Raw genomic sequence first — 14,821 nt, forward strand, 5'->3', positions numbered from 1 at the left:
TGTAAACTTGAAAGTGAAACATTTGCAGGGCTATGGGAAAATATTAGGGGAGTGGGACTAATTGGAAAGCTCTTTCAAAGAACTGGCACAGGTATCATGAGCCAAATGGCCTCCTTTTGTGCTCCTTGATTCTATGATCTGAAGTTTCAGATCGGCAGGCAGGCGCAATCTGTGGGTGTGGGATCGGCTCAGAAACGGACCGCCGGCTGTGAGTGGGCCTGACCGTGATTTCACGCCTCAGGGAACTGCCTCAAGGAGCTTCAGAAGCGAAAACCACGAAATAAAGTTTTGAAAACCAGAAAAAAAATGTCCAAGCATCACAATCAGGCACCTGAACATATAGATCATACAGATGATAAAAATGCTGTCCACAGATTTTTATTTTATTTAATAATGGAAACCTCATTCTGCCCTTGGATGAGGGTTGGTGAAAAATGTAATGGCCGCCTGGCCGATTCGCCCATCTGCCAACCGTAAGACAATTGTGTCGTTAATGGGCTTAACTGCCCACTTAATTGTCAGCAGGCATGCTTCCGACTTTTGCGCGCGCCCACCAAGGGAAATATCACACGAGCGCGGGATGATGTCGGGACACTGGCCCAACGTTATCGTGCGCAATTTCGTGTCCAATCGGGTTGGGCACTCGCCCACCCAATCAACGTAAAATTCAGCCCTATGATTCTAAAAAAGCAATTGACCTTAGTAATTAAAAGTTACTAACTACTTAACAGTTACTAATTTAGGAATGCAAAATGATGTAAAATAAAACTCAGACAGACAGTAAACTGCTCAATCTGCCACCGACACTAAGTGTTGTGAACCTTTTATCAGGTTAGATATACTCCTGGAATACGTACAACAAACGTACAAAGATAATGCATGGCAATCACCTAAGCTCACAAATAAACTTTGCCAATGATGATTAAACTACTTTGCTGAAGTGAACCCAAGCAGATTGAAACAGGAATGCAGGGTAGGGAGATCAAGGAGACTGGGATTTCCATAACTCCGCAACTATGGCATCTGCAAGTTATGTGGTTCGAGTTACCCCTGAACCATTGCCACTGATCAGTCGCAAAGCTCTGGAAGAAAAATCTATTTTTACCCAAATCTGGCGCAATGAAAAGAATGCACATAAGCTCCAGCTGCCAGAGACGGGTTCTCACTATTAATGATTCTTTTTAGTACACACCATCATATGTGACATTGCAGTTAATTGCAGCCTTTCTGGTTTACTGTAATGACAATGCTCTGTAGAGCAACAAAATAACACTTGACGGTATTGTGGCTAGATGGGGAAACTTTCCTAAGTGTTGTCCTTTTCGTGGCAAGTATGTTTTTATTGGTGACTAATCCAACATTCTGAATTCCCCAAGGAACTGATGTTTTTATATTGTGGGTTAGGGAGCATTTTGAAGATGGCAATACATGTTTTCTCTTCCAAAGTTCTCCCTTTTTCTCCTGACGGTGCTGCCTATTGTTGAGATCATAAAGGTGAGCACCAATGAGGAAGGCTGTTCTACCACAGCTACCTATAGAAATCTATGGTACTCCCATCAAGGGATCAAACTATCTATAGAAAGAGTCTACAGTTTTGGCCTCCATTATCCTACTCTGATCTTTATTCTACAGTCGATGATTCTACCCTAGTTCTTTGTCTAACTGTTAGAGTTGAATGTTCCCAATCCTATTCCTCTGCTTGATGACATCTGCGATTCTGTATAATTTGCCCCTCGTTCTTGAATCCTGGCCTTACTCTGCTAAGCACTACCCACTCCTCTTCTTCTGCTAATTTGTCACCCAGCTGTTCGGTTTCAACATGAATACCCTACTGCCCTTCATGAGGGATTTTATCAAAGGAAAGAATTATCTACTATGTCAAGGCGAGAGAGCACTTTTTGCTTTATTAACCTCCTTAACCAAGAACAGCAAGGCCAATTTAAATCTCTCCAGGTACTGCCTGAATTAAAATCAGAAATTAAACAAAGACCAACCACAGCAATTTGGAACTGTTCTGGTTCCCGACAAAGTGCTGTACTTATCCAAAAGGCCATTGGGGCAGCCAATGGTTGTTTCTGTCCCCCACTGTTTTATATATTTGTGATAGCTTAATGCTTACTAATCTGGGGACCTGTGCATATAATCCAGTGCAATACTGAAGGAGTGCTACACTGATGGAGGTGCTGTCTTTCCAATGAGATGTTAAACTGAGGTCCCATCTGTCCTTCAGGTGGATGTAAAAGATCTTATGACACTATTTCAAAGAAGAGCAAGGGCGTTATCCCCAGTGACCTGGCCAATATTTATCCCTCAATTCATTTTATAAGCCAACACCTTAACTGGTGGTGTAATCTTAGACAAACAGCAGGGAATGCTCTGTATTGGTAAGCTGCACCATTTGCCCTGGTTAAACACCAGTGGGCTTGCTTGGGGATTCACAAGCACTGCTTTATAGATTTGGGTAAGCAAGGTCCTCACGGGGAGACGGTGGGAACACCTTAAAAAGCAAACAGAGGTTCCAAATGTCTGACTTTGCAGTAGTTTGGTTTGAGAACTTAGCAGTTGTCCATGTCGGACACCTGACCAAGCAAGAACAAAAATTGATAGAATACAATTTTATTGCTTCCATTTCTTGTATAGAATGTGGGAATATTGTAATTTAAAACATCTCTTCTTACCGGTTTTTGCTGCTCATATCTTTTTGATTTCTTACATAAAATTTTAACCTTGCATTATATAATCTGAGGGTCATCACTCTGAAACAAATGATTTCTTTGTATATGAAGCATCTGTACTGACAGGGAAGCCTGGTTTTCAGACACTATCTGCCAAGTGCGATTGCAGTTGATGTCTCAATTTCCCTGAACTTTAGTGTTGTTCCCATCGCACTAGGGTTCAACACTACGCAGATGGAAATGCAAATAAAACCCTTTGCACATTTCACTTCATTTTAACACTTGAGTTTCCTTTACAGTCTTCTTAACAGTCTTAAAATGCTACACTTTAAGAAAAATTATCCTGCAAGTTGGTTAAACAATGCTCAACAACGACTAAGAAATACAATGTACAGAAGGTAGGATATTTCCCTGTGACATTTTAATGTTTATGTCACCTGCTGTATCAACTTTCAATTTTTTTTTACAGTATCTTTAACATCAAAAATATCTTCCCCCGCTGATTGACAGAAGCATAATCAGACAAAACGGATGCCAAGCCAAAGTAGGACAGGCTGAGGTGAGCTTGGGAGTTGGGGTGATGGGTCTTAAAGGAGAAAGAGGCAGAGGGGTTTCAGGAGGGAATTTTGGAGTTGTAAGATGCCCTGGTTGTGAATTTTTGTATTCATTCATGGATGAAACTGTCATTGGCAAGGCCAGATTTACTGCCCACCCTTTTTTTTTCCAAAAATATACTTCATTCATAAAATTTGTAATAGTACATTATAACATTTCAACTTGAAAATTACACCAAGTGCCATAAAATTCAACTAGTCTCCATACGGTTTGTTCCGCTCTGAGGTGCCTCTATACAATTGTAATTCTCTGGATATTTACAAGATACATTCCATATCAGGCATGCAGCCTGGGGGGAAAACATTTCAAATTCAAAAATTACAGAAAGTGCAATAGAATTTAACTTTCCCTCACATAGCATGTTCCTCTTGGAGGTGCCTCAACACAATTTCAATACTCATATGCACAAAGTACATTCAATGTCAGGCATACAGCCAAAGGGGTTCTTCAAATTTTACAGCCTTTTGGTGTACTGTGGCTGAAAGACCTCAGGCAGTAACCTTTCCCCATTGAGCCTCTGTGGCGTCTACCCCAAGCTTTAGTGAGTCCATCAGTTCATAATCCTGAACCTTGGAATGTGCCAGTCTGCAACATTCGGTCGAGGACAACTTTTTGCACTGGAAGACCAGCGAGCGTCTTTCACCGAGTTGATGGTCCTCCAGCCGCAACTAATGTTTATCTGTGTGTGTGTCCCTGGGAACAGCCTGTAGCAACTGCTTGGAGCATTCCATGGCAATGTGGCCAGACCCATCCTTCACAACACTGGGGACAGGTAGAACCTCAGCATGTAGTGACACTTTGTGATTGCATACCGAAGGTCCACACACAGCTTAATGCAGCCACACACAAAGGTAGCCATCAGGGTGAGGGCGATGTTAGGCATGCTTTTCCCCCCGCCCTTTATCTAGAGGTTTGCACATTGTGTCCCTGCGAACACAGTGCATTTTCGACCTCCAGATAAAGCGGAAGATGGCTCGGTGACCACTACCTCGACAAGGTCTTAAAGACCACCTTTTTAAGGTAGCTTGCTAAGCCATTTCAAGAGGGTAGTTAAAAGTCAACCACATTATTGTGGGTCTGACTGGGTAAGGACAGCAGATTTCCTTCCCTAAAAGAACATTAGTGAACCAGGGTTTTTAGAACAATCTGGTGGTTTTATGGTCTATTCCAGATTTATTTAAGAAATCAAAACTAAATTTCCCCGGCTGTTGTGGCGGGATTTAAGCTAGTCAGTCTAGGCCCCTGGATTACTAGGCCAGTAGCATAACCACCAAGCCACTGTGTCTGCAACTTATAAATGTAGGAGTAGGATTTGATTTAATCTTATATGATTAAAGATTTTGTTTCTTTGTACTTAATAAAATGGTTTAAAAGATGTTCATTCTCAAGATGCTTTAGGGTTTAATGCATCAGGTTATAACTTAGCTGTCACTGTGGTTTAGTCATTGGCTGAAAAAAAAAAGAGTTGTGTTACTTGACTTGTTTTCGTGGCCACATTGTGAAACAGTTACCCAAGGCAGTTTTGAGATAAGAAGCAGAACAATGGGAAAAAGATGGAAAACGGTTCCATCTGTTGTTTGAAGGAAATACATCCTTTCGGGGGGAGGGTGGTGGGTGGGGGCGGGGGGGGTTGTCTTCACAATGAGACTTAATTAATTATCACTGACAGCATTTGGAAAAACAGACTACAAAGACCCTAAGCTTTTCTTCATAAGTTGTAGAAAGAGAGTTCCATTTGGATAGGACCAACGAAGGTTACATTTCTGTCCACAGAAGAGCAACAGGGTAACGTTGTTTCTCTGTTTAAAGTTTAATGATTACTGCTTAAAGATATTGCATGTATCTGGATTTGGTCAGATATGAATAAATGGAGAATGCTGCAAACCACACTTGGTGTCAGAATCAAACTGTTACAGTATGGGGCCTGGGTACCTGGATATAAGGCTGGAAAAAGCGGGGCCAAGAGGGGAAAGGTACATATAAGACTAGGTTTGGAGTAATGGCGAGTTGAGGGCAGAGTGGTGTTTGTAGAGTTGGAAGAAGTTTCAGGTCATGGGCAAGACCATGAAGGAATTTTAAACATGAAAATAAGAATTCTAAATTTCAAGTTTTGGGGGCCTTTTTTATTCATCAACAGAATGTGGGCATCACCGGCATGGCCAGCTTTTATTTCTCATCTCTAATTGCTCTGGAGAAGGTGGGTTGATGCAATCCATATGGTGTAGATACATCCACAATGCTTTTAGGGAGGGAATTCCAGGATTTTGACCCAGCAACAACGAAGGGACAATAATATAGTCAGGATGATGTGCAACTTAGAGGGAAAAGTGCAGGTATCGAACTACCTATACACCAGCTGCCCTTGTCCTTCTAAGCAGTAGGGATCATGGATTTGGGAGGTGCTTTTGAAGAACCCTTGATTAGTTGCTGCAGTGAACCTTGTAAATGGTACACACTGCAGCCACGATGTACTGGTGGTGGAGGGCGTGAATATTTAAGGTGGTGGATGGGGTGTCAATCAAGTGCAGTTCTTTTTCCTAGATGGTGCTGAGTTTCTTGAGCACAGTTGGAGCCACACTCATCCAGCCCTGGGTCTATGTCAGGACTTAGCATGGGATAGAATACAGATATCAGAGTTTTGAAAGAACTACATATTAGGAAGGGTGGAGTATAAGGAGGTGAAGCAGGAGGGAGAATTGGAATAGTCAAATATGGAGGTAACAGAAGCATGGGCAGAGGTTTCCAGCAGCAGATTCAGTGGAGACAGACAGTGTCACGGAGCATCATATCTTAATCATCCGGATGGTTTCGGGAGATTATCATTCTGATACCAAGAACGATTAATGCATAGTGCTGACTTGGGGGTAGGGCAAGAATGGAAAACTCAGCCCCTGGTTTTTATAAGGTCCCAGCTCTGTGGAGTAGGAACACTGAAGGAGATTCTGTTTCGTCTTTCCTTTTCTACTCTTACAAACACATAGAAACGCTTCAGGTATGTACAGTATGCCTATAGAGGAGAATTTGCTTTAGCAATCAGCCATGAGCCAAATGGCTTGCTGAAATTAGAGCAAATTGGGCAATCACCAACAACTGAAAATTGTATTCAACAAGGAAACTGGAATTTTTAAAAATTTACTCTGTCATGGGATGTGGGCATCACTGGCAAGGCCAGCATTTCTTACCCATCCCTAATTACCCTTGACCTAAATGGTTTGCTAGGCCATTTCAGAGGGCAATTAACATTGTCCTTTAACAATTAAGCATTAACAAGTCAACCACATTGCTGTGAGTCTGGAGTCACATGTAGGCCAGACAGGTAAGGACGGCAGGTTTTCTTCCCTAAAGGGCATTAGTGAACTAGATGGGTTTTTACAATAATCGACAACGATTTCATGGTCACTATTACTGATGCTAGTTTTTAATTCCAGATTTTATTAATTGAACTCAAATTCTACTAGCTGCCATGGTGGGATTTGAACCCATGTTCTGAGTATTAGATTGGGTCTCTGGATTGCTAGTCCAGTGACACCACCACTACACCACTGTCTCTCCTTATAGACACAAAGGTATACACGCAAAAATCAATTACATTTATCACAGGAGTGATTCTCATTTTGCAGCATATTGCAGGCTTATACAGGTTTACAGAGAGATGATGGTTGAGATGGAAAGTTTGGAAACCGGGTTTCTACGCTTAATTCAAGCGGGTTCGAGTGGAACAGTAAACCAGGCGGCTACAATTCTGCCTGTACAAAAATGGAACTGTATAGTACATAGGCAAACTACCAAGTGAAACTCCTGGTGATAATTTGATTTGTGGGGAAAAGAGATTTAAACAAAATAAAAACAAACATGGTGTAGTTTTATCCCACAGTTTTCAATTTTCTATGTAGTTATTACTCAAGGTGAAATCAGTGTCTACCTGCGACCATTAAAAATACAAGCTGAAAAGTTATTTCACTATTGCGCAATTCCAAACATTAAAAATAAAAGAATAGTGCTAAGTAACTGATGTAGGTACTTTACCAACTGTAGAACTAATTTCAATACAATCATGGCTTTCGTGTGTTTACAATGTCAAAAATCAAATTGGAACTAAATCAGTAATGGGATAGTTAAACCCAAAAGAAGAGAAATCTGTTCACTGTTACAGATTGGAATTAAGAAAGCAGTTAAATTCTACCTCCCTTTAATACCTCCCACATCACATCACCTCCTATTCAAAAGCCAGAACTGACAAAATTTTAGCGGAAATAATGATGAAAGGTTGAGACGTTAACTTTGTTTTTCTCTCTCCACAGATGCTGCCAGACCTGCTGACTTTTTCCAGCATTTTCTGTTTTTGTTATGGATTGTTAAGATGGCCAAACCGCAATTCATTCTATTTGCCCACCAAACAGTCACTACTCCATGTCAAAAAGGTAATTCATTACCCGAAGTGCTTTGAGACCACCCGCATGTAAAAGTGCTACAGGAAACCAAGGTCATTACAAAAACAAAATATACTCAGGATTTAAATGGGAGTTCAAAATGGATTTTGTGTGTCCATGATTAAATTGCAAGTACTGGATTTCCAATAAATCAACCTTGCAAACTTTAGTAGCTGTAAAAGATCAGAATCCTACAATGGACCACTATGGCAAGCAACATTAGTATTGAAAAAATGGATCTTTGTCTTTTCCAGACAATGCTCCAGTCATGGTTTTACATATGAGTGTAGTTAATAATCACCAGTAAAAAATTATACAAGTCAGCAACTGTAACAGTACTTTGCCTTCCACAGGATCATCCATACCTGACTTGCCCCTCTCCTTCCTCGCATTCACCGCCCAGTCCCTCAAGATGGTTACTCAAAGCAGCACTTGAACAAAGGAACAGAATGCTGTAGCATATGTGCATAAGAAACAGTATTAAAATGCCAACCAGACTGTAGTTCCTTTGAGATTCACAATTACCCAATTACACCATGAACTTTTTAAAGCTGCAGTATTCTAAGCTAATTGGTATAATGCAATTCTAATGCCCTCCAGAATTCTAATATTCCATAATCTCCATTTTAAATGCTCTTCGTTATACTGATAGCAATAGTGAGTCATGTGAATCTGAGTAACATATTTGCAGATGACTTGGATACGTTTGTATTGCACATCTAAGAACATACCAATACTATTGCATCATTCGCTAATGGCCCAGTCACTATGGGCTGGAAAAATCACAGCCGCAAATCAGGTGGGTTGCACCCGCTCCGTGAAGATGAAATAGGATGTGATGACATCAGGTCGGCAACATGACATCCTCATGCCAATTTCTGAGATTATAGAAGGCGAGTGGACACAGAAATCAGCTGCCCAGCCGCCCCAATGGTCTACATTTTTTCATTGCCAGCTGCATTTTTCAGGCATTAGACGTGAAAACATTTCAGAGTGTTTTACAGCGGCTCTGCTAAGGCGGTCCAAGGGCAGGAGAAAAGGCCTGCCCCTCGGACCATGGCAGAATGTAACAGCAGATTCTGCTGGTGAAGGTGGCAGCATCTGCATGTTTTTTTAAAACTCATTTTAGTTTTCTTGAGCCTTCATTAAAAAAAAATTTAAAAAAACATTCAGAGAGCAGGGGGCCTTTAAACTTGCAGCTGTGACCGTCTTCCTGTTGACATTAGCCCTCTGTTGCATGACATCCCAGCCTACAGTCCCGATTCGATTCTGGAGGAGCATTCTTCACACAGACACACAGACACACAGACACACACACACAGACACACACACAGACACACACACAGACACACACACACACACACACACACACACACACACACACACACACACACACACACAACCCACCCGCTTTGCACCCTTAATTGGCCTCCTTCCAGCCAAATGGCCATGTACTAGCCATCTGACACCTGATGAGACAATGGGGACGGGAGCAAATGGGCCACTCAGTTTCCATTCCACTTCCTTCACCCCACTGAAAAAAATTAAAATCCAGCTCTATAATTCTATTTCAGAGCTCAAAATGGTCTTATAATGTATACCCTACATAAACATACAGGGAATGGAAAAATCAAAAATAAATTGCAAATAGTTTACTAACCTTCAGATAATACTACATATTGGTAATAAGTACCCTCGATATGGAGCAGCTATTATTTACGCATAACGTAACGCATAGTGACTCCTTCAAGTTTGCAACCAGAACCACAACTGTCATGTGGATAGACTTGCAACCAAAGTTTTCAGTGCATGTATAATTCTTATCACATTTACCTTGCTACAACAAACCACTGCTCCAGCTTCCAAGTAGTGCAGTACAGCAAAAGACTGTAATAGCGGGACCGAATTCTGCAGTGGTGCATTCCTAGGAATTGGATAAACTACAACTTGAAAGTTCAATCTGTGGAAGACTTAAGAAAATAGCATGTTGCTCTTGGGCACTTATGGGAAAAAAAACCGGTAGGAGATGATCCATTACAAAAAGGCTTTTTCATCTGTGTCCCCAATGGGACTCATAAATCTCACTGTGCTGTATCAATAGCACTAACTACAAGCTGCTGAGACAGGGATTATTCAACTTCTATTGCAGACATCATCAGTGCAAAAGAATTTATTGGACTCTCCCTCAGGACGTAAAGTGCTAAGATTACAAATAACTGAACTAAAGTGAAATAGTAAAAGCCTGTGGGAGGTACACTGATGAAAATATTAAATGAATCCAATTTACAAATCCATGGTGTCAGCCGTGGCTCACTGAGCAGCACTCTCACCTCTGAGTCAGAAGGCCATGGATTCAAGCATTCACTCCAGAGACTTGACCATAGAATACAGGCTGACACTCCCAGTGCTGTACTGAGGGAGCACTGCTCTCGAGGAGTGCCTTCTGAAGGATAAGACATTAACCAACCGTCTCTTCTATCTTCTCAGGTGAACATAAAAGATCACATGGCAAGGGAATTCTCCCCAGTGTCCTGGTCGATATTTATCCCTCAACCAACAAAACTAAAAGAAGATTATCTGGTCATTATTTCATTGCTGTTTGTGGGACTTTGCTGTGTGCCCATAGGCTGCCATGTTTCCTACATTCCTTCAACAGCACCTTCCAAACCTGTGGCCTCTACCACCTAGAACAACAAGGTCAGCAGATGCATGGAAATACCACCACCTGCAAGTTCCCCTCCAAATCACTCATCATCCTGACTTGGAAATATATCGCTATTCGTTCAGTCACTAGGTCAAAATCCTGGAACTCCCTCCCTAACAGCACTGTGGGTGTACCTACACCACGTGGACTGCAGCAGTTCAAGAAGGCAGCTCACCACCACCTTCTCAAGGGCAATTAGGGATGGGTTATAGATGCTGGCCTAGCCAGTGACGCCCACATCCCATGAATTAATAGATAAAAAAAAACAACAGTGACTTCAAAAAGTACATCATTGGCTGTGGGGCACTTTGAGACCAGAGATCATGTGGATGCTATAGATATGCACACGTTTCTTTATGGAATGGACTTGTAAAAACTACTCACCACAACAAGCCTAACACGATATTTAGATTGTACATCAGCTACTCTGCACAAACTAGGCTTCTTCTCCACCACCAAGGCCCTCTCCCTTTACTTGTGTACATCCTGTGCTCCCCATTGGATACGCCTCAATTTATCACAGTTGCTTCCCATTTGGACAGTGCTGGCATAAAATTCACAAACAAAACCAACTCTTTCAGGTACTTTCACCATAAGGCCGCTTCTAATTCAATAGATTTGCTTTCTTCTAAACAGCAAGTATACTCAACAAAGTCTTACTTGTGATGCACTCTCACTCAGCACTGGCAACAGTGGGAGGTCAAAGTTATTACAATCATTTTAGCCTCACATCCCCACAGCTGGAATTCCACACCGTACCATACCTGGTCTGCTTTCCTTTTGCTATTCCTTTTGTGCAGAAACCTCAACACAGACCAACGACTGTGTTCAGCAATAACCCGTCACTCTACAATTCAATCGCTGTGGGAGACCGTCATTGATATTAATTACAAATACTGAATGCTTCATTCCATTCCAAAGCCCTGAGAAAGTGAATTGGTGCTGGTCAGAAACGTTTTACTGTTTCTCTTCGCTGCACTTAGCTGTATAGCTCAACTCAGCAATGAAGAGTTACAGGACTAACCTCTTTTTTCCCTGTGAATTTCCTCAAGGAGGTGTTCTTGTTTTGTAATTTGCTCTATGAAAAGTTGGCTCTCTGACTCCTTGTCCTGTAAGAGCTCCTTCAGCTGCCCTCGACACTGCCGTAGATGGCATCGCAGTTTGAGCTCTCGTCCATCTCGTTCCTTCACTTCTTCACATAACCATTGTAGCTTGGTCTAAAGAATAATATTCTTAGTCAGTTTACAAGTACCACTTGTGTCAAAGGCTTATCCAAGTCAGTCTGAACTTTTGAATGGGGGGGGAGGGGATGGAGAAGAGAACAGGGAATTAAAATCACGCTAACATTGTTAACAAGTAGACTGAGTTATGCTATAATGTCCCTATCACCCCACTTTATTGTTGCAGAATGTGAGAATCCTGCTAACATCTTAATTTACACTCCCAGAAGGCTAAGAAATATGTTGACCAGCAAAGTCTTGCAAAAAAAATTCATTAAGGCAAATGTGATCTGACCAAAGATGAGCTTAAAAAGTCTGCAACATACAAACAGTCACAACTTTAATCCAAAATTGATGCATTCAAGGTCAGCAAAAGTATTTTTTTTAAATTCTTTCACAGGATGTGGGCTTCACTGGCTGGGCCAGCATTTATTGCCCATCTCTAGTTGCCCTTGAGAAGGTGGTGGTGAGCTGCCTTCTTCAGCCGCTGCAGTCTATGTGGTGTAGGTACACCCACAGTGCTGTTAGGGAGGGAGTTTCAGGATTTTGACCCAGCGACAGTGAAGGAACGGCGATATATTTTCAAGTAAGGATGTTGAGTGACTTGGAGGGGAACTTCCAGGTGGAGGTGTTCCCATCTATTTGCTGCCCTTGTCCTTCTAGGTGGTAGTGGTTGTGGAATTGGAAGGTGCTGCCTAAGGAGCCTGGATGAGTTTCTGCAGTGCATCTTGTAGATGGTACACACTGTTGTTACTGTGCGTCGGTGGTGGAGTGAATGAATGTTTGTGGATGTGGTGCCAAACAAGCAGACTGCTTTGTCTTGGATGGTGCCCAGCTTCTTCAGTGTTGTTGGAGCTGCACTCATCCAAGCAAGTAGGGAGTATTCCATCACATTCCTGACTTGTGCCTTGTAGATGGTAGACAGGCTTTGGGGAGTCAGGAGGTGAGTTACTCGTCACACGATTCCTAGCCTCTGACCTGCTCTTGTAGCCACAGTATTTATTTGGCTAGTCCAGTTCAGTTTCTGGTCAATGGTAACCCCCAGGATGTTGATAGCGGGAGGTTCGGTGATGGTAATGCCATTGAACATCAAGGGGCGATGGTTAGATTCTGTCTTGTTGGAGATGGTCATTGCCCGACGCTTGTGTGGCACGAATGTTACTTGCCACTTGTCAGCCCAAGCCTGGATATTGTCCAGGTCTTGCTGCATTTGGACATGGACTGGTTTAATATCTGAGGAGTCACGAATTGTTCAATTATCAGCGAACATCTCCACTTCTGACCTTATGATGGATGGAAGGTCATTGATGAAGCAGCTGAAGATGGTTGGGCCAAGGACACTACCCTGAGGAACTCCTGCAGTGATGTCCTGGAGCTGAGATGACTGACCTCCAACAACCACAACCATCTTCCTTTGTGCTAGGTATGACTCCAACCAGCAGAGTTTTCCCGGATTCTCATTGACTCCAGTTTTGCTAGGGCTCCTTGATGCCACTCGAATTCAATTGCTGCCTTGATGTCAAGGGCAGTCACTCTCACCTCACCTGGGGAATTCAGCTCTTTTGTCCACGTTTGAACCAAATTCAGTTCCAGGAGTGAGGTGGTTATGTGTAGGTGCTTTGAAAGGGGAGTTACCCTGCAGCCAGTGAGGTGGTCTGCACCTTTGACTGCCTTTCACTTCCAATTTTAGCTTCAGCCAAGCACTGATGTTTGCTGCTAGCCGATAATGGTTTTCTTTTAACTGTATTTACCATAACCAAGCGCCTGATGGGAGCATCAGTTGAAACCACCACTACAGTCATAAGCTGAAAGATTGCTGTGTTACTATTCATACATTTGTACAGTCAAGGGGCTTAGAGGCAGTTTATTTTTGCCTATAAGTGTATTGAGACAGCTACTTCACCACCACGGGGCTAGACAGCACTTCCCCGGTGTCTCCTAATGGTATCATTTCAGGAAGAGGTGAAAATGTTAGCCTACTGAATGGACAATGATGGTGATCTAAATCATACCGTGACCAGTCCCATGATCAACTGTAACATGCTCTGCAGTGGAAAAAAGAATATCATTAACCTGAAACACTTCAGCTTATTTGCTCTCATGTTTACATTTGGTCTACTTTCAAAGAACAATGCCTGGCAAAAGATGGTGGCTCATGTGAAGCTACCCTATTTATTTGTGGTATTTGGAAGCAAACAGCATAATGATATAAAGGGGCTTTTGACAAAACTTTGATTCCAAACATGTATGAAAACAAAGCTTCAAATCCGCCTATGGCCAAGCAGAAAGCAACAGCAAAACACTGCTGCTAATAAGAGGAAAATAATAGGGTCTTTGAGCAGTGTTCTCGTACAATATGAGGAATTGGAACTATACGCTGAAGGCTTGAAAGTAATGTAATAGTGCAACTGGGCTTAATATACAGTGATAAGTAGGAATCAACAATAAATGTGTTTAAATTTTAAAAACAAAGCATTGTCAAAGAATGTTTCAAATGCAGCATCATTGCTCAGCATTACTGTGCTTAAGATATCATGGTGCACTTAGTATAAATATGACATTGCAACAACTCATGCTGCTATAGCAGTAATTACATACAAATAGAGTCTTTCCAGAACTGGTCAACTGGGAGCAGCTCAATTGGTCAACTTGGAGTAGCTCAACTGGACCAGTTCCAAGTTCCTTTAAAGAATGGACCCATTGAAAACTGTCATTTGTAAGGGGGCAATGGACATGCAAGTATACACCGAGCGAGGGTGGGGGGTAATCTAAGAGGAGAGTTATGTAAGGTTTTTTGAATAGAGTGGCAAGACAGGAATGTGGGAGAGGCATTCCAAAGCAAGGCGAAGGTGGCTTTAAAATGGCCACTGGCGGGGCCAGATAGAGCAAGAATCAGAAATGTACTAAGTATTGCTGAAAAAAGAGACAAGCTGAAGCTTTTCGAAAAGCTTAGACGTGTCCCTTTTTTCAGCAATACTCAAGTTCTGTACTACCAAACAAGTATAAATATACCAAGGTTGATCTGAGGGGCAAAGAGCTGGAGGAGACCACAGAGCTGGCAAGCTGGTTGTAGAGGCTGGTGATCAGCTTTCAATTAACAATTATTAAAGTATCACTTACAATACATGAATTAATGTACCTCTAAAATGTTACACAACGACAGCCCTACCTCATGGA

The 14,821-nt window shown here is 42.1% G+C and overlaps 1 protein-coding gene across 5 annotated transcripts in view; it reads right to left on the reverse strand.

The window, feature by feature from the left end:
- LOC121292823 (centrosomal protein of 128 kDa-like) overlaps positions 1-14,821 on the reverse strand; it is a 327,101-nt gene that overhangs the window by 131,220 nt on the left and 181,060 nt on the right. For all 5 annotated transcript variants that reach the window (XR_005946333.1, XM_041215267.1, XM_041215266.1 and 2 more), the window contains exon 17: positions 11,449-11,641. Coding sequence is in view for 4 of the 5 variants with exons in the window: in XM_041215267.1 (XP_041071201.1) it covers positions 11,449-11,641 (193 nt within the window). In the remaining variant the exon portion in view is untranslated. The remainder of the gene's footprint in view (positions 1-11,448; positions 11,642-14,821) is intronic.

Source organism: Carcharodon carcharias, chromosome 20 (assembly GCF_017639515.1).
Source record: "Carcharodon carcharias isolate sCarCar2 chromosome 20, sCarCar2.pri, whole genome shotgun sequence".
Classification (NCBI taxonomy): domain Eukaryota; kingdom Metazoa; phylum Chordata; class Chondrichthyes; order Lamniformes; family Lamnidae; genus Carcharodon; species Carcharodon carcharias.